The sequence below is a fragment of the Heptranchias perlo genome, chromosome 8 (assembly GCF_035084215.1).
Source record: "Heptranchias perlo isolate sHepPer1 chromosome 8, sHepPer1.hap1, whole genome shotgun sequence".
Lineage (NCBI taxonomy): Eukaryota > Metazoa > Chordata > Chondrichthyes > Hexanchiformes > Hexanchidae > Heptranchias > Heptranchias perlo.
Window position 1 is genome coordinate 46,863,621 of NC_090332.1, and position 20,848 is coordinate 46,884,468.

Below are 20,848 nucleotides of genomic sequence, written 5' to 3' on the forward strand. Positions count from 1 at the left end.
TTTCTATTGTAAAGGTACTAGAAAAGTGCAACTTGTTGTTATTGTTCTTGTAAAATAGTTGCAAATGGAATTGAAATCAACCATTTTCTATTGATAATTATTTTTTTTCTTCCTTTTGCTAATTTTCTAGTTTTCTCTCAAGTTATTGACCTCTTGCTGGGGTATAGTCCATAAGCACCAGTTGTCACTTATCTAACCCCAGAAGCCACCATTCATTTATGAATGTTGACAGTGAATGTCACCATATTTTAAAACTGCGGGCAGCTTCATAGTTAAGCCTCATCCTAATTTGATTCATAGTGCTGGTTCACTCAATTCATGGGAGCTGAATCTCACTCAAGCTTTGTGCTTTGTATTGCAACAGTTAATATAAAACAAGCACAAGCCATTTACTGTGCGGTTATTAACCTTTCCTGTATTTAAAATCTTCTGTCAATAATATATATAACTGTGTCATTAATACTGTAACACCCTGATTGGTTTGTGGCAAACATTCCCCAGAGGAACACAAGGAAACTATTTTTTATGTTTCCGTTTTAAAAAAAATTCTTCAGCGTTCTTCACTTCTTAAAATCCACCCATAGTCCAAGTGTTGACCGTAAAGCCTGTCATTTCTGCCCAACCTAAACTGTCCCTTTCCTTTGTGAGTAACGTCATAGGAAAGTCGCTGATATAAATTTTTAACGTGATAGCAAACTTGAAACAATGCATCTAAATACATCAAGGCATAGGCTCAGGGCAAATTTAGGTCAGAATACAGGAAGAATTTCTTTATCAGAAGGTGATCAACATCTGTAACAAGTTGCAAGAAGGTGGATGTGGCTAGGACATTGGATTTTTTTTTTAGAAATGGCTAGATTCTGTGAGGAGAGATGATAGGGTTGGTATTCTGGTAGGATGAGATAAGATCATGTGTCGGGGACAATGGAGGCAGGTTTGGCGAGATGTTGGGCAGATGACAATGTCCTAACTTCTGGTGACATGTACAAGTAAGGGGCCGGAACCAAGAAGCACCCATCCCCACTTCTGGAGGAATTAGGGAGAGCATAAAAAACGAGTTGAGACGTGCTGTAACTGTGTCCCGCCTGCAGCTTCTTCCCCCATCCACCCAGATAATGATGGCTTTGTGCCACCAGGGCCCAGGCATATTGGGGCGTGCAAATATAAGAAATTGGTGGAGGAGTAGGCCATTTGGCCCCTCGAGCCTGCAACTGGCAGGTTAGGTTAAAATTGTCCCCAAGGAATCATCCAGAAAACCAAACCACAAATTGCAATCCCGTGCTCCAAACTTTCCCCTCTTCAGTGCTGCTATATGCCAGAACCACTCCCCAATGTTCTCAAAGCCTCTCACATCTGCTGTTAAACATAACCTCCATCCTCCCCACTAATACTAAACCCCATAGAGTTACCTCCCATCTGCTACACATTGTCTACCATGTTTCTGTTTAAAAAAAAAGTAATAGATAAAAATTAAATACACAGGTAAACGACTGTTGACCCCCAGTGTTGGCAGACTCTAGCATCTCCCCTCAATGTTCCCGTCGAGGCCACTCACTTACAGCTTTCACAGGGAATCAGACAGAGTTGTATAATTTGACCCCAAGACAATGGTAATAATCCTGTCATCGAGGGGCTAAATGGCCTACTCTTGTTCCTATGACATGCCAAGTAATGAAAATGGAATCTGACATATTCAGTCACCTGAAATTAGTGGCCCTGAGTTGCTGAGGCTGTACTTGCTTCTAATTTTGAGTTTTAATTCTTCCTAACAAGATTTTTGGTAAACAAAATCTTCTGCAGGAAGGTGAAAGTCGCTTCATCTAAAAACATAAAAACCAAGATTTTCCAATCACGTTATTTTAACACTGGCAGCAACAAACACATTACTGCTAGCATTAAAATAAAACCTGGTTAAGAGGCACGGAACAACTTCATCATGGACCCTAATCAACTTATTTAATCTAAGGAAAAGTTTGTGAACTTTCTCCCTGAGGCCCAAAGAAAGTTTAAGTGAGACTCCTGAATATCTATCTAGTCCTATAAATTCCATTATTCAACCCTGAACAATTATATTCCACAGATCATATTTCTATGGTTCCAGCAAAGGAACCATTGTGTTCCACAGAAATTTTGATCCACTTACTCTGTAATCATTTTTGTTATCTTCAGTCCTATCCATAAACATATTTCCAGCGATTTTTGAAGGAATTAATCAACAATGTATTCACTGCTTTACCTGAGAGCTTGTTCCACATTTCCACTATCCCTGCTGAAGGGAGGGAAAAGGACATTTTTTTTTCTAATCTTCAGTCTTCCTTGAGGATTGTTAACTTCATACTCATGTCCTCTTGTTCTGCAATCTCTGTTCATTACATTATCCATGCCTCCCAGCGTTTCAAAGACACAGAAAGACATTTACAAAAGCCCAGACCAAAATAAAATTGTGCTGTTAGAACAAGATGTTCCTCCATTGTTATATTTTATTCTACACGGTGGTACAGACAGATTATAGAGTTATGAACTCCTGAACAGTAGAAAATTCATGGACAAGAACAGACCATTCATTGACACTCATCCCTCAGGTCCTGTGCAAACAGGGCCTACAAAATCTCTCACTATTATTATTATTCATAGAATCATAGAAAATTTACGGCACAGACGGAGGCCATTCAGCCCATTGTGTCCGCGCCGGCTGAGGAACGAGCCACCCAGCCTAATCCCACTTTCCCGCATTTGGTCCGTAGCCCTGCAGGTCACAGCTCTTCAGGTGCACATCCAGGTATTTTTCAAATGAGTTGAGGGTTTCTGCCTCTACCACCCTCTCAGGCAGTGAGTTCCAGACCCCCACCACCCTCTGGGTGAAAAAATGTTTCCTCAATTCCGCTCTAATCCTGCTACCAATCCCTTTAAATCTACGCCCCCTGGTTATTGACATCTCCGCTAAGGGAAATAGGTCCTTCCTATCCACTCTATCTAGGTCCCTCATAATTTTGTACACCTCAATCAAATCACCCCTCAGCCTCCTCTGTTCCATAGAATCATAGAAGTTTACAACATGGAAACAGGCCCTTCAGCCCAACATGTCCATGTCGCCCAGTTTATACTACTAAGCTAGTCCCAATTGCCTGCACTTGGCCCATATCCCTCTATATCCATCTTACCCATGTAACTGTCCAAATGCTTTTTAAAAGACAAAATTGTACCCGCCTCTACTACTGCCTCTGGCAGCTCGTTCCAGACACTCACCACAGTTGGAGTGAAAAAATTGCCCCTCTGGACACTTTTGTATCTCTCCCCTCTCACCTTAAATCTATGCCCCCTCGTTATAGACTCCCCTACCTTTGGGAAAATATTTTGACTATCTACCTTATCTATGCCCCTCATTATTTTATAGACTTCTATAAGATCACCCCTTAACCTCCTACTCTCCAGGGAAAAAAGTCTCAGTCTATCCAACCTCTCCCTATAAGTCAAACCATCAAGTCCTGGTAGCATCCTAGTAAATCTTTTCTGCACTCTTTCTAGTTTAATAATATCCTTTCTATAATAGGGTGACCAGAACTGTACACAGTATTCCAAGTGTGGCCTTACTAATGTCTTGTACAACTTCAACAAGACATCCCAACTCCTGTATTCAATGTTCTGACCAATGAAACCAAGCATGCTGAATGCCTTCTTCACCACCCTATCCACCTGTGACTCCACTTTCAAGGATCTATGAACCTGTACTCCTAGATCTCTTTGTTCTATAACTCTCCCCAACGCCCTACCATTAACGGAGTAGGTCCTGGCCCGATTCGATCTACCAAAATGCATCACCTCACATTTATCTAAATTAAACTCCATCTGCCATTCATCGGCCCACTGGCCCAATTTATCAAGATCCCGTTGCAATCCTAGATAACCTTCTTCACTGTCCACAATGCCACCAATCTTGGTGTCATCTGCAGACTTACTAACCATGCCTCCTAAATTCTTATCCAAATCATTAATATAAATAACAAATAACAGCGGACCCAGCACCGATCCCTGAGGCACACTGCTGGTCACAGGCCTCCAGTTTGAAAAACAACCCTCTACAACCACCCTCTGTCTTCTGTCGTCAATCCAATTTTGTATCCAATTGGCTACCTCACCTTGGATCCCGTGAGATTTAACCTTATGTAACAACCTACCATGCGGTACCTTGTCAAAGGCTTTGCTAAAGTCCATGTAGACCATGTCTACTGCACAGCCCTCATCTATCTTCTTGGTTACCCCTTCAAAAAACTCAATCCAAGGAAAACAACCCCAGTCTATCCAATCTGTCATCATAGCTAAAATTCTCCAGTCCTGGCAACATCCTCGTAAATCTCCTCTGCACCTTCTCTAGTGTAATTACATCCTTCCTGTAATGTGGTGACCAGAACTCTGTGTCGTACTCAAGCTGTGGCCTAACTAGTGTTTTATACAGTTCCAGCATAACATCCCTGCTTTTATATTCTATGCCTCGGCTAATAAAGGAAAGCATTCCATTTGCCTTCTTAACCACCTTATCTACCTGCCCTGCTACCTTCAGGGATCTGTGGACATGCACTCCAAGGTCCCTCACATTCTCTACACCTCTCAGTATCCTCCCATTTATTGTGTATTCCCTTGCCTTGTTTGCTCTCCCCAAATGCATTCCCTCATACTTCTCCGGATTGAACTCCATTTGCCATTTTTCTGCCCATCTGACCAGTCCATTGATATCTTCCTGCAGTCTACAGCTGTCCTCCTCACAGTCAATGGCTTGTGATCAAGTATCCCCTAGTTGTAAGGCAAACTTGTACAGACAATTGGAATATTAATAAAATGGTTCCTACTACAATGACCTTGAGTTACAGCAAACTGTGCATTTTGGTTAGTGATATGGTAGAAGGGTAACAGATTCATAGTGCACATGGCACTATTTAACTGCTCATCCAGTATGCACCACTTCATGAATTTTTTTCTTAGCTCAGAGTGCTGTTTGACTGGGACCTTTAACTTGTCTTTAAGATGAGTATATGCTAATAAATTTCCTTGGTGGCTGCATGTCCAGGGCAATTGATATCTGTGGCTTGGAATGGTTGAAAAATTTCATTCACCTACCTCCAATTCTGAGAATGTTCCCTGAACTTTCTGCAGGACAACATACATGCAATGTGCTACAGCAACCGCATGCTTCCAATTGTGGTAGGGAACACGGCGGTAGTTTTTCCTTACTGACATAGTGAAGCGACACAGTTTCTCCAGCTCAAAACTAGATAGAGAAGAAGATACAGAGAGAAAAGACAGCAATTAAATAAAGACCAGAAATGCCACTTGTTCCAGATACCAAAGTGCCATCAAAGCCCTATTGTAATTTGTCAGGATTACGAAGCACATATGGCTTTTAATGGGTAAGGTGACAAATCTATTAAGGCACTCATTTTCTATGAAAATTAAGGCATCTATCGCAGGGGAAATTCTGAAAGCTCAGACACGAAACTTTACAGACATCTAAGGATGTTACCAACTGCACTGGCTTGGAAGCAGACAGCGGGGGCTTGATGATGTAACCTGATCTGTAATAAGACTCTCAGAGCCTTCAAAGTGCAATACCACTTCAGTAGATGTTACACTTAGAGAAATCCATACAGATGAATAATATCCGACAACTCTTATCCAGCACTTCTCGCAAAAATAACACAATTTCAAGGTGAAAAAATGATTGTTACTAAAATGGGATACAGATTAATTCTCCACTGTGACTTGTCAAGACATTCTGTGCTAATTAAAAAAAAAGAACGGGGTTATTTTATTGTCTGTACCTGTTTTTTCCACAGCAGTTTTGGACCGTATAGACAAAAATAGTTGGCCAGAGGTCCTCATAGGGGCTAATATCAAAGTGGAATCTGCGATATAAGGACATAAAGAGGAATGTCAGTACAATATATAGACTTTACACAATAATCATTAATTTTAATACACATGGGATATATTTGCTCCAATTTATATTACATTAAGCAGCTGCTTACAAGAAAAAAGTTGTGATTCTAAAGGGAGAGGTTGATCTACCATGAAGAATGAATATTGTAAATAGCTTTGCAGGCGATTCACCATTTTTCTCAGGAGGGCAGATTTCCCTCCAACCCCCCACCACTTTTTTTTATTAAAAGGAAGTTATAAAAAATAACAGCAGTAATTATGCTCTCAGTGCTGTAGAAGAGCTGAGGGATTTGGTTGACAGGACATTAAAGGCAGTACTTCAGGTTGATAATGGTTCAAAAAAAGCTAACAGAATTCTAGGTTTTATTACAAGAGTTATTGAATATAAAAACCAAGAGGTAATGATGAACCTATATAAAACCTTAGTTAATGTACTGTTCACAGTATTGGGCTCCATACTACGAGAAGGATATTGAGGCTTCAGAACACAGATTCACTAGATTGCTGACTGGTACGAGGAGATAGGATTTAAAAAAAAAATCATTCTTCAGGATGTGGGCGTCGCAGGCAAGGCTGGCATTTGTTGCCCATCTCTAGTCGCCCTTGAGAATGTGGTAGTGAGCCTCCTTCTTGAACCACTGCAGTCCTTGTGGTGAAGGTATTTCTGTATTATTGTTAGCTAGGGAGTTCCAGCATTTTGACAATGAAGCCTTGAAAAGCTGGGTCTTTTTTCATTAGAACAATGTAGATTTCGGGCAGATATGATAAAAGTTTTTAAAATTAGGATAGGATGGGACAGGGTAGGTAGAAGGAGTCGGTTTCTAGTAGTTGAGGGGTCAAGAACGAGGGGCCATAGATACAAGATTAAAAGTAACAGATTTAGAACAGAGAGCAAGATAAACGGCTTCACACCGAGAGTTGAGAGGCTGCAGAATTCATTCCCAGGGTTAGTGGTTGAAGCAAAAATGTCAACATTCAAGATTAGACTGATAGGTGGATGAAGGAAAAGAGATTGAAGGGATATGGGAACAGGATGGGTAAATGTGATCAGAACTATTTGCTCGCTTGGAGGGTAAACGCTGACACGGACTGGTTGGGCCAAATGCTTCCTGTATGTAAGTTCACCGGTTCACCCAAGGTGTACAAAAGTTCACCTCGTTTTCAATAATGCTGAAGCCCTGGGTTCATGTTCTTTATTGAAGGTGTGTCAATCCTCAAATCTATACAGAGCATCAACTGTTTTCTATGGTCCTATTTTATAGATGAACTTAACGTTATGGCCAGAGTTTCTGGGATGAATGTTTTGTTGATTATTTTCAGATGGAGCTATGTTCCTCCAAATTCATACTCACATGCTATTCCCTAGACTGATAAGAGAATTACCATTTTGTGAAGAACCTCCGAAGTTTTGTTATTTGGCCATTAAAAAGTATTGACTGTACAAGTGGCATATACAAATAGAGCATATCACACAGTAGTAGGATTTGTCACGTTGCAACATACTGTCCTAGCAAACTTTGAATAAAGGCAAAGTTAGAGGGTGAAGAATCAAATGGTATCTGAGTCTGAATCGCACTTCCACATCTCCCAGTGTAGCCAATTCTACTGCAACACTGAATAAAGCACAGAAACAGGTGCCTTTCAGCAGTTTGAGCTAACTGAATGGTAATTGGTAGGGAGGAATCTACTGGAGGGAATCTGGCACAGACTCTTTGGGGGTGATTTTAAACCCCAAGAACGGGTGGCGTTGGGGGCGGGTGAGAGTTGAAAATAGTTGTTTTTGTGAGTCGCAACTGCAAAGTTTTCAGACACTGCATTCCTAGTGGGAAGCCCGTACTTTTACGCGCCGACGTTAAACCCGGAAATAAAGCCGGGTTGCGGTGGCGACCCAAAAACAACTATTTTCAACTCCCACCCGTTCTTGGGGTTTAAAATCACCCCCTTTGATTTTGTGTTCTAGTCTCAGCAACAGTTAGGTATCTTGGTACAGCTTCTCATAATTCAGTTCTCCTTTTCTGATGTATTTTTGGTGCAGTTTGTGGTATTTCTTCATGTGTTTGTTTTCTACATTCCACCTCTGTTTTTACATTACCGCCTGAACTGACTTTTGGCAAATCTGCCCAATTTTAAGCAGGGCCTCCATGACAATCTGAGGTGGATGCAGCTGAATGACTAGTCCTGGTAGTTGAAAAAAGGCACCTCGTTCTTATTACAAAACATTTCTCATTTCACATTCAGCAACACTGAATTTTCACAATTTTAGCAAAAGTAGTATGCCACTTGGCACAAATTGGAATAATTATTGCAGCTTATCATCAAAAAAAGGTATTTTAAGCCTGATTGGCGATGTGAATATTATCATATTCTGCAATGATAAAAGGTAATTTGGCTCATCATGTCTGATCCTTCTATAGACCATGTACAATCTACCCGATCATCTACCTATTCAATTTCCTGAGGGAAAATTCTGCATGTACACTTCCAGGCCCTAAATGGTAATCATACATAGACAAGAACGTCCAAAAAACATCTACCTCCACGTCGCCACTAAACAACCCTGACCAGCTCCGACACAAACTAATAGCAGAGGAACTTTGTGCCTCCATCCTCAATGTACTGGAGATCACTAAATGTTAATGAATACTTTCTTAAAAATTACACAAATAAGTATCTCCAAAAGCAAATGCCTTTTCTTTTCAACGTCCCCTTTCTTAAATTGTGAACATTACTGTCATTCTTATTATACATAATTTGCTATCTCAGATGTTGAATTAAAGTCCACTTACTGTTCAATTTCTTTGCAAATAGGTTTGGGAAGTGCAGATCTCATGAGGCCCTGCCATTCTTCATTCGTGCAAATACTGTGATATGCCAGCTTCTCCATTGTAACCCGATAAATACACTCTGAATGTTGTATTCTGTGGTACATCTGATAAACAAATGGGGCAGGGAGAATGAGAAAAAAAGTCACACGCACCTATTATATAATGTGCCAGTTATCTCAGTCAAGCTGCACATGATGTACAATACCTCTCATATATCTAGTTTTCGCTTGCACATAGTGATTCTTCCATCTCATTTTAATAAAGTCAATACAACTGCAAAACTTATTTGATATAATCATGTCTATTATCAGAAGTTCTCTACAGATCAGCAAGAGTTCCTCTATAATCTCAATCTAGCATGGTGTTACATGCAGTGACTTACTATCACACAACAAACGTGTTGACTAATATGAGATATCATGATAATAAATTGGCACCAAATTCAGATCAGAAAAAAATGACTTGGCCAATGTTTCAACTGACAACTTTCCACTCATGAGCCAATGAGTAAACATACATCGCCGTTCAATAAGTAAATGGCTACCTGTAGGGATGAGAAGATGATGATACATTTATTTGGACTAAAGTAAATATCATTTTACAGGAGCTTAAGAAACCAGAGATCTTTTGTTATATTGAAATCAAAACAATATTGTTTTCATCTGCTGCATTCTGATGATTTATAGTGTGGATGGAAAGATTAAGACATGCAAATGAGTAACTGATGTTCATTTACATATTAGTTTGATTTACTGCTATCACATCCGATAAAATGGAAGAAAATAAGAGTTAATGTTTTACATAAAAAGAAATGGGCACTGTTGACTTCAATTTGTCGCAAAATACAGCAAGCAGAAAGATTTTTCCAATTAAAAAGTCCTGCAAATAATATTTTTAAACAATTATTAAATGTCCCAAATATCTTTTGTGTCAAGATTTTCAAGTGTGGATCACATTTTGAGATGATAAAATGGATCATTAAAAAGCAAACAGAATTTAAGATTAAAAAACCAGGACATCAGAATGCAAGTCTACAGAGATCATGCTGAGGCTTTATGATACTCTGGTAAGGTCACATTTGGAGTACTATGTAAAATTCAGGTCAGCACACTTCAAAAGGGGCATGCAAGCATTGGAGCAAATTATCACAAGCATGAAGAAGTTGAGATATGAGGAATGATTAGAGGAACCTAAGCTCCACTGTCCAGACTGACGGAGGGGGGGCTGCGCCCTGGGCGGGAGGCGCCGCATCGGTGGAGAAAGGAAAAAGATTACGTTAACTTTTCAGGCCTTATGACCTGTCATCAGAACCTATCCTTCCTCTCTCCACAGATGCTGCCTGACCCGCTGAGCGTTTCCTGCATTTTCTGTTTTTATTTCAGATTTCCAGCATCTACAGTATTTTGTTTTTTGTTTTATCCAATAATTTGGACCATTGTACAAAGTCATGCCCTGTCTACATTAGAACACTCAAAACATGGAAGAAAGCACAAAATCTACACCATATTGGTGCATGCAGGCTCGACTTGCACCAAATGGGCAATCTCGTCCATACCTTTTACAGACTCTAATGAATAACAATTTGCTGTTGGGATGTTGAAACGTGAGATAATTTTTACGCGTGGATGCACATATCAGGTATTCAGGTATGTGCTCTACATAATTTTCCATTCATTAAAATTAAAATGAATGGATGGAAAAATATGAGAAGCTCATAGCCGGAATCCCCAATATGCGCTCCTGGCAGGTGAGGTCTGCATATAGTGCTTTAACTTGTAAAATTACTCCTACAGAATCTGAAATAACTCAGGAGCCATGGCTCAGAGTGGCTAAATTCTCAATTAGGAACTTGAACAGTTTACATAAGGTTTTGCACGCATATAAAAGGGTTTCCAAAGTACATGTTTTAATTAAAAACTTTAAAGAGATAGATAGTGGGTAAAGGTCACAGCTTTAGGACATTAGTGCTGACATTATTTAAGTTACTTACATTTGCACAGTGTAAGGCCAAAGCACAGAAAACTGCAAACATTTTAAAGTTGTTCTCGTCTGTTTGAGTAAAGGCATTTCCACTCATTTTGTTCACCATCTGCACAACGCCAATGACAAGCCCTCGGCTGACGATGGGCATGCACAGGATGTTTCGTGTGGTATACCCTGTGTACAGGTCTACTTCTCTATTAAACAAAATAAAGCATACAACCATTAGTTTAGAAGTGACTGAGGCTAAATCTTTGAAACTACCCACAAGAGTGTTAATGAGGATCTACACATCCACAGTGAGAGAGAGCGGGGCAGACTTTTTTTTTGTTTGCCCCGTCAATTTACATGTATTGTCTAAATAATTAACTAAACTTCTAATGATTAACAAATATCATTAGCATGCAATGTGGAAATGTTCCAATATCCATATCGATGATGAACTTTGGATTGGAAGCAACTAATCCTGTGTTGTAGTAGACAACAAATCGTCACCATTTTTTTTTAATTTGTTCATGGGATGTGAACGTCGCTGGCCAGGCCGGCATTTATTGCCCATCCCTAATTGCCCTTCAGAAGTTGGTGGTGAGCCGCCTTCTTGATCCACTGCAGTCCGTGTGGTGACGGTTCTCCCACAGTGCTGTTAGGAAGGGAGTTCCAGGATTTTGACCCAGCGACGATGAAGGAACAGCGATATATTTCCAAGTTGGGATGGTGTGCGACTTGGAGGGGAACGTGCAGGTGGTGTTGTTCCCATGTGCCTGCTGCTCTTGTCCTTCTAGGTGGTAGAGGTCGTGGGTTTGGGAGGTGCTGTCGAAGAAGCCTTGGTGAGTTGCTGCAGTGCATCCTGTGGATGGTACACACTACAGCCACTGTGCGCCGGTGGTGAAGGGAGTGAATGTTTAGGGTGGTGGATGGGGTGCCAATCAAGTGGGCTGCTTTGTCCTGGATGGTGTCGAGCTTCTTGAGTGTTGTTGGAGCTGCACTCATCCAAGCAAGTGGAGAGTATTCCATCACACTCCTGACTTGTGCCTTGTAGATGGTGGAAAGGCTTTGGGGAGTCAGGAGCTGAGTCACTCGCCACAGAATACCCAGCCTCTGACCTGCTCTCGTAGCCACAGTATTTATATGGCTGGTCCAGTTAAGTTTCTGGTCAATGGTGACCCCCAGGATGTTGATGGTGGGTGATTCAGCGATGGTAATGCCGTTGAATGTCAAGGGGAGGTGGTTAGACTCTCTCTTGTTGGAGATGGTCATTGCCTGGCACTTATCTGGCGCGAATGTTACTTGCTGCATGCGGGCTCGGACTGCTTCATTATTTGAGGGGTTGCGAATGGAACTGAACACTGTGCAATCATCAGCGAACATCCCCATTTCTGACCTTATGATGGAGGGAAGGTCATTGATGAAGCAGCTGAAGATGGTTGGGCCAAGGACACTGCCCTGAGGAACTCCTGCAGCAATGTCCTGGGGCTGAGATGATTGGCCTCCAACAACCACTACCATCTTCCTTTGTGCTAAGTATGACTCCAGCCACTGGAGACTTTTCCACCTGATTCCCATTGACTTCAATTTTACTAGGGCGCCTTGGTGCCACTCTCGGTCAAATGCTGCCTCGATGTCAAGGGCAGTCACTCTCACCTCACCTCTGGAATTCAGCTCTTTTGTCCATGTTTGGACCAAGGCTGTAATGAGGTCTGGAGCCAAGTGGTCCTGACAGAACCCAAACTGAGCATCGGTGAGCAGGTTATTGGTGAGTAAGTGCCGCTTGATAGCACTGTCAACGACACCTTCCATCACTTTGCTGATGATTGAAAGTAGGCTGATGGGGCGGTAATTGGCCGGATTGGATTTGTCCTGCTTTTTGTGGACAGGACATACCTGGGCAATTTTCCACATTGTCGGTTAGATGCCAGTGTTGTAGCTGTACTGGAACAGCTTGGCTAGAGGCGCAGCTAGTTCTGGAGCACAAGTCTTCAGCACTACAGCTGGGATGTTGTCGGGGCCCATAGCCTTTGCTGTATCCAGTGCACTCAGCCATTTCTTGATATCACGTGGAGTGAATCCAATTGGCTGAAGACTGGCTTCTGTGATGGTGGGGGTATCGGGAGGAGGCCGAGATCGATCATCCACTCGGCACTTCTGGCTGAAGATGGTTACAAATGCTTCAGCCTTGTCTTTTGCACTCACGTGCTGGACTCCACCATCATTGAGGATGGGGATGTTTGCAGAACCTCCTCCTCCCGTTAGTTGTTTAATTGTCCACCACCATTCACGACTGGGTGTGGCAGGACTCCAGAGCTTTGATCTGATCCGTTGGTTGTGGAATCGCTTAGGTCTGTCTAGCATGTTGCTTCCGCTGTTTAGCATGCACGTAGTCCTGAGTTGTAGCTTCACCAGGTTGGCACCTCATTTTTAGGTACGCCTGGTGCTGCTCCTGGCATGCTCTTCTACATTCCTCATTGAACCAGGGTTGATCTCCTGGCTTGTTGGTAATGGTAGAGTGAGGAATATGCTGGGCCATGAGGTTACAGATTGTGCTGGAATACAATTCTGCTGCTGCTGATGGCCCACAGCGCCTCATGGATGCCCAGTTTTGAGCTGCTAGATCTGTTCTGAATCTATTCCATTTCGCACGGTGGTAGTGCCACACAACACGTTGGATGGTGTCCTCAGTGCGAAGACGGGACTTCATCTCCATGAGGACTGTGCGGCGGTCACTCCAACTAATACTGTCATGGACAGATGCATTTGCGACAGGTAGATTGGTGAGGACGAGGTCAATTAAGTTTTTCCCTCGTGTTGGTTTGCTCACCACCTGCCGCAGGCCCAGTCTGGCAGCTATGTCCTTCAGGACTCGGCCAGCTCGGTCAGTAGAGGTGCTACCGAGCCACTCTTGGTGATGGACATTGAAGTCCCCCACCCAGAGTACATTTGAAACCTCAAATATCATCTGTTTTCATTTTCATGAATGTCAAACACATAAACAGAAGCACAACAGTTTTGCTAGCTAATCTGGTTCTTGCTCTGTTACTAAGCTGCATTGTAACATTGATTTAAGCTCTTATAAATATTATGTTGATTTTTTTGGCTCTGTCTATAGTATTAGTAATATAATAAAGTAATTATGGAAGAAAATTCTATGTATTGTAGAACATTTATTACTATATTAGTAAGTGACCCACAGCTTTTGAACGGCATCCAAAAACAAAAAGCCAGGTTGAAATTCACAACAAAAACTTACATTTTGAAAGATTGCAAAAAGTTTTATTTTGCAATTCAGTGCTGCCATATACCATTTTCTTTTCTATTCCTACTTCCAACCCCTCCTCCAAATTTATGACAATGGGAAAACTAATATCATATTTCACTACATGGTGTACACAAATATTTAGTACATGCTGAGTTTTGCCATATTGCTTTAAAATGAATCTCAACTCCAAGACCAGCACAAAACCTTCCCCAGGAGTTCCTTGGGATAAGTTTCATATTATTCCTTACCACCCTAATCTTGCCACAGGGTGTTGCTCGAGCAAATATTTGTACTGCACTTCAATATATTTTACGAATGTTGTACTTGATTTCAGCCACTGGGTGTTGCTGTAGAGAAACGGAGTAATTTGTTGCAATTTTTTGCATGCTGCAAATCGTTAGCCAGTGTCATGGTTATATTCAATTACTACAAGGGCAACACATAGCCCTGGCTGCGTACAAGACAGTAATCCATGGGTTGAAATAGCATGCTCATTCATAGCTTAGCTTGTTAAAATAAATAAATAAAATGTATGCCGCTTCCTGTTCTGGAGATCGACTGAAGATTTTCATGTTGAGAGTTGTATTTCTGAGATGATTTCTGATCTCTATAGATTTGTCTTTATTCATTGCTAATTGCAGGATGTACATTCCACCCCCACTGAGCGTACACTTTTGTAGCAGTTTAAAAAAAAACTGAACAATCATTCTAGAACCAACGCATTTCTAATTCCGAACCTCATGATGGGATAGTTAAGGATAGTTTGCATTGATCATAAAATCACATCAGTATCTTGTGCTGTAATCATTGGAATTTAATGGTTCATAAAATATCCACGGTATCTGTTTCAGCAGTAAATTGTAATGACTCCCGATATACCTCTGTTTAATTTATGTAGTACCATAGTATCGCTGTTCAAGCTATGTGATTCAATCATGGGGGCCAGCATTTACTGATCAGCCATTACACAGCCACTGGAAAAGTGAAAGTCAAGCAAAGGTTGCTGAGGGAAGCAAGGGTGGAGATAGCAGAAGCTCTGATCACATATTTTCAATCCTCCTCGGATAAGGGAGCAATGCCAGAGGGCTGGAAGATTCAAAAAAAGGGGAGAGGGATAAACCTGGTAACTACAGACCAATTAGTCTAACATCAGTGGTGCAAAAATTACTAGAGACCATTATCAAGGACAAAATTAATTCTCACTTGGAGAAGCATGGGTTAATAAGGGACAGCCAGCACGGATTTGTTAAAGGCAAATCATGTCTGACTAACATGATTGAGTTCTTTGATGTGGTATCAGAGAGGGTTGATCATTACCCATCACCCATGCTCGCTGACCTATATTGGCTCCTGGTCCGGGAACGCTGTTTTCAAATCCCTCCATGGCCTCACCCCTCCCTATCTCTGTAACCTGCACCAGCCCTACAACCCTCTGAGTTTTCTGCGCTCCTCCACTTCTTGCCTCATGCGCACCCCAATTTTAATCGCTCCATCACTGGCAGCTGTGCCTTCAGCTGCTTAGGCCATAAGCCCTGGAATTCCCTCCCTAAACCTCTCCACCTCTTTACCTCTCTCCCCTCCTTTAAGATGCTCCTTAAAACCTACTTCTTTGTCCTAATATCTCCTTATGTGGCTCGGTGTCAAATTTTGTTTGAAAATCACTCCTGTGAAGTGCCTTGGGAAGTTTTACTATGCAAGTTTTGGTTGTTGATGACGGTAGCTTGGTTGTTGTATATATGGACTTTCAAAAGGCATTTGATAAAGTACCACATAACAGACCTATTCGGAAAATAGAAGCTTATGGGATTAATGGGCCAGTGGTAACTTGGGTATGTAATTGGCTAAGGGATAGGAGGCAGAGAATAATGGTGAATGGATGCTTTTCTGACTGGAGAGAAGTAAGCAGTGGGGTCCCCCAGGGATTGGTATTAGGACCATTGCTTTTCTTGTTGTATATAAATGACCTAGACTTGGGTATAGCGAGTACAATTTCGAAGTTGTGGATGATACAAAACTTGGCAAGATAGTAAATAGTGAGGAGGATAGCAGCAGACTTCAAGAGGACATAGACAGACTGGTGAAATGGGTAGACACATAGCAGATGCAATTTAAAGTGTGAAGTGATGCACTTAGGGAGGAACAACATGGAGAGGCTGTATAATCTAAATGGTACTATTTTGACAAATATTTGAAGGTGGCAGGGCCTCAGCTGGAGTACTGACTACAATTCTGGGCACCACACTTTAGGAAGGCTGTCACGGCTTTGGAGAGAGTACAGAGGAGGTTTACCAGGATATGTCCAGGGATGAGGGACTGTAGTTACGTGGAGAGGGATGAGGGACTGCAGTTATGTGGAGAGATTGAGGAAGCTGAGATTGTTCTCCTTAGAGCAGAGAAGATTAAGGGGTGACCTGATAGAGGTATTCAAAATAATGATGGGTTTTGATAGAGCAAGTAGGGAGAACCTGTTTCCTCTGGCAAGTCGGTTGGTAACCAGAGTTCATAGATTTAAAATCATTGGCAAAAGAACTAGAGGTGAAATTAAGAGAAATGTTTTCACACAGAGGTTTGTTAAGATCTGGAACACACTACCTGACAGGATGATGGAAGCAGATTCCATGGAACTTTCAAAAGGCAATTGGACAGGTACTTGAAGAGGACTAATTTGCAGGGTTATGGGGAAAAAGCTGGGGCGTGGGATCAAACTGGACAGCTCTTTCAAAGAACCGGCACAAGGAAGATGGGCCAAATGGTCTCCTTCTGTGCTGTAAGATTCTATGATTCTAGGAAAGAAAAACAATGTTGAGCTTGTACATATTACACAGAACAACACACACTGAGGCAGTGCTGTGATCAAGTTTATAAATGTCTTGACATTCATTCAAGGTTTATGTCATCTCAATCCCTCAACACATTAGTGTCTTTTGAATCAGTTTACAATTTCATTGCTGGAAAAGAAAATTTCTCAGAAATGAGTCGCAGGCAAGCCGTAAGGTTTTCTGAAGCCACCCTCATAGAAGAGGTGAGGGCGAGGAGGGAAGTTCAGTTTTCAGCTAGTAGGAAGAGAATTCCGAAACATGATATGCCTGGAGAGATTGCAGAGATTGCCAGCTCCAGAAGCATTATCCCTAGGACCTGGATGCAGTGCAGGGCGTGCTTCAATGACCTCATAAGAGTAACAAGGTTGAGTACAGCTCTTCATTTCTCTAGCTGTCTCAATAACACATGGCAACAGTCCTTTCCTCCCTCTCCCAGCACTCTCAATAATTCCCTCCCCTCCATCACATCCTTCAGCACAAGGGCACACTATAGTGCCTCACATTCTCATTCCAAACACACATTCACCTCTTCCTTTCTTGCTTCACAGCAACCACTATAATCACCAACTTCTCTCATGGCTCCTTCTGCACTTCACACTCCACATATGTGTTTTCTATTCATCACATCTCCATCCTCATTGTATCTTGCTTCTTCTGCCTCTAAGCATGTGCGTAACAAGCAGAAGCCCCACACATCTGCAATCTACTTTATAGGAGACACTCATTAAAGCTCGCCCTCTCTTTCTGCAGGACAAAATGGCGCACAACACAAGGAAACGGAATAAGACCAAAGGATCAACCAACATCACGAACCTCTGAGCTGGAGCGGCAAGTGCTGGAAATCAGTGGCCCCTCCAGAGCTATCAGAGTAAGAGATTTCAAGGCAGGAGTTCTGAACAGAGTTTTGGACTATTGCTTGCACCCCTTCATGAACCTCAGAAAAATACACAATCATTCAGCTTGACTAAATCATTGTGATGCCTACCACCTGCTACTTATTAGCCTCTCAGTGCCATGCTAACTCTTGTTCCTTTTCTTTTTCCTCTAGGTCCTTTCTCAGCAGCCACAACCTACAGAAGACACCTCAAAGAAAGAAAATCCTTCTGAACAGGCACTGTCATGCGCTGCATCACTCCCAAGTACCAGCAGAGATTGACACCACAGCTGGGTTAGACAGTAAATTAGAGAGGTCTGCATATGGTGAAGTACCCAGCACTAGTGAGCAGCAGGTACTAGTTGCAGGAACAGCCCAGGAGATAGCTCGCCAGAGGGTGAGGACCTGTCCCAGCTCTGTTGAGGACGACAGAAATGAGGACTCCATGGGTCCAGCTGAGGAGAAAACTCCTTGGTTCACAAAAGCAATTATACCAAATATTGGAAGGCTTGCCAAGGAGTTTCAGCACCACGGCTGAAAGTATTGAGGAGTCTGCTTCCAGCCAGTATGGTGTCATCTCCCATGGCATCAGCTCTCTGCAGTCTACCTTGGAGAGTATGGCCACCTCAAGTAGTGCTGCAGCGGGGTCCTCACAATAACAGTCAATGTTCACAGCCTTTACAGCTTTGGTGGAAGTTCAAAATGGCTGCCATGCGGGCTCTGGAGAGATTGGTGGACAACATGGATAGGAGCTTTCAAGGAGTCACTCATCTTCTGTAGTCTGCTCTCCCGCAGAGGAAGTGACGAGCTGCCGCCCCACTGTCTTGGCAGTGTCACAATGGGAGCGACACGAGTTGCCCTCTCTCAGAATGTCAGTATGCCTGCTCCCATGCTCAAGCAATACCAACCAGAAAGCCAGCTGGGGCAGACTGCCCTAGCAGCAACCCAAGTGCTGCAGTTTGCAGCCGGGCCTTCTCTGGCTCGAGCTCCCAGAATTCGCTGGACACAAGCATCTCAAGGATCCCCACATGACCAACAGCATATTTCCAGCAGCTCTGCTGAAGTCACTGGAGGAGCACCCAGTTAGTAAACCTTCTTTTCAGAAAAGCGTTATGGTGTGATCACTTGGGTAACAAAAATTCACTACAAGCATAGGGGAACATCTAGGCAACAGTGATCATAACATAATTAAGGTTTAAAATAATGATTGAGAAAGACATAAGTAAGACATAGACCAAAGTAAAGATTGTAAAAAAGCTAATTTTGAGGGGATGGGAATGGAACTAGGGAAGGTAAACTTGAAAAAAAATCGACGAAGAGATAGAACATCAGTGGGAAATACTTAAAACAGTGATCGATAAAGTTCAGGAGAAATAAGGAACAATAAAGTTCAGGAGAAATATTCCTCTAAAATACAAGAACAAACTATCTATTCATCCATGGTTTTTCATTATTAAAGAGATATGGGTAAAATTGAAACTCTATGAACATAGACAATAAAGGAGAGGATGACAAAAGGGAATACGAAGAGGTTAGGAAAGAAGTCAAAAAAACAATTAGGAAGGCAAAGAGGAACTACAAAATTAAATTATCAAAGAATACAAAAAGAAATGCTAAAGTATTCTACAGATGCATAAACAACAAAAGAAAAATCAGGATAGAGATAGGGTCACTAAGGGATGCACAAGATAAACTCACAGGTAATGCCAGCGTAATGGCAGAAATATTGAATAGTTACTTTGCCTCAGTATTTACCAGGGAGACTAACCAGGTGGGCAGGACATTAGAAAAAGAGATAATCAAAAAAGATTTAAAGATATCTCAGTGACATCTTCTGAAGACATGTCATCAGGTTCCATGTCTGCGTTGATAACACCCAGCTCTACCTCACCACCACCTCTCTCAACCCCTCCACTACTTCTGTGTTGTCAAACTGCTTGTCTGGCCTCCAAACCTGGATAAACCAAAATTTCCTCTAATCAAACATTGGGAAAATTGAAGCCATTGTCTTCCGTTCCCGAGCCATCGATTCCATCGCAACCCCTGGACACTCTCTCAAGCTGAACCAGAATGTTTGCAACCTCTGCACCCTCTTTGACCTTGAGCTGAGCTGTCGATTCCCTATCCTCTCCTTCACAAAGACTGCCTACTTCCATCTCTGTCATATCATCCTCAGCCTATCTGCTGCTGGAACCATCATCCATGCTTTTGTTACCTCCAGACTCAACTATTCCAGTGCTCTCCCAGCTGGGCTCCCACCTTCCACCCTCCATAAACTTAAGCTCATCCAACACTCTGCTGCCCATACCCTAACTTGCATCATGTTCCGTTCACCCATCACCTGTGTTTGCTGACCTACATCGGCTCCCTGTGCAGCAACACCTCGATTTTAAAATTTTTATCCTCATGTTCAAATCCTTCCATGGCTTCACCCCTCCCGATCTCTGTAATCTCCAGCAGCCCTACGACCCTCTGAGAATTTGCATTCCTCTCTTGTGAATCCCTCACTTCCTTCACCCCCCCATTGGCGGCTGTGCCTTCAGTCGTCTAGGCCTTAAGCTCTGGATTTCCCTCCCTGAACCTCGCCACCTCTCTCTCCTCCTTTACGATGCTCTTTGACCAAGCTTTTGGTCACCTGTACTAATGTCTCTTTTGGCTCAGTGTCAATTTTTGTCTGAGTACACTCCTGTGAAGTACCTTGGAACATTTTGCTATGTTAAAGGCACTATGAGGAGGGCTGATATTTTAGAAGGAGCATCAAATGAGGCCTTATGGGTTGAGCTAAAGAACAAAAAAGGGGCAGTCACACTCTGGGAGCGTCCGATAGACCCCCAAACAGTCAGAGGGAGATAGAGGAGCAAATATGTAGGCAAATTTCTGAGAAGTGCAATAACAATAGGGTAGTAATAGTTGGGGATTTCAACTACCCTAATATTAACTGGGATACAAACAGCGTGAATGGTATAGAGGGTGCAGAATTCTTAATTTTTTTAGCCAGTATAAAAGCAAGCCCAACGAGAGGGGGGGGGGGGGAACTTCTGGATTTAGTTCTAGGAGATGAAGAGGGGCAGGTGGAAGAAGTGGCAGTGGGAGAGCACTTTGGTGGTAGTGATCATAATAGATAGTTTTAGCATAGTTATGGAAAAGGACAAAGACAGAGCAGGAG

The 20,848-nt window shown here is 42.3% G+C and overlaps 1 protein-coding gene across 1 annotated transcript in view; it reads right to left on the minus strand.

The window, feature by feature from the left end:
* pde10a (phosphodiesterase 10A) overlaps positions 1-20,848 on the minus strand; it is a 368,098-nt gene that overhangs the window by 40,769 nt on the left and 306,481 nt on the right. The window contains exons 13-16 of the mRNA XM_067989084.1: positions 10,747-10,933; positions 8,718-8,860; positions 5,814-5,897; positions 5,113-5,263 (exon numbers count right to left, since the gene is read on the minus strand). Coding sequence (XP_067845185.1) covers positions 5,113-5,263; positions 5,814-5,897; positions 8,718-8,860; positions 10,747-10,933 — 565 coding nt within the window. The remainder of the gene's footprint in view (positions 1-5,112; positions 5,264-5,813; positions 5,898-8,717; positions 8,861-10,746; positions 10,934-20,848) is intronic.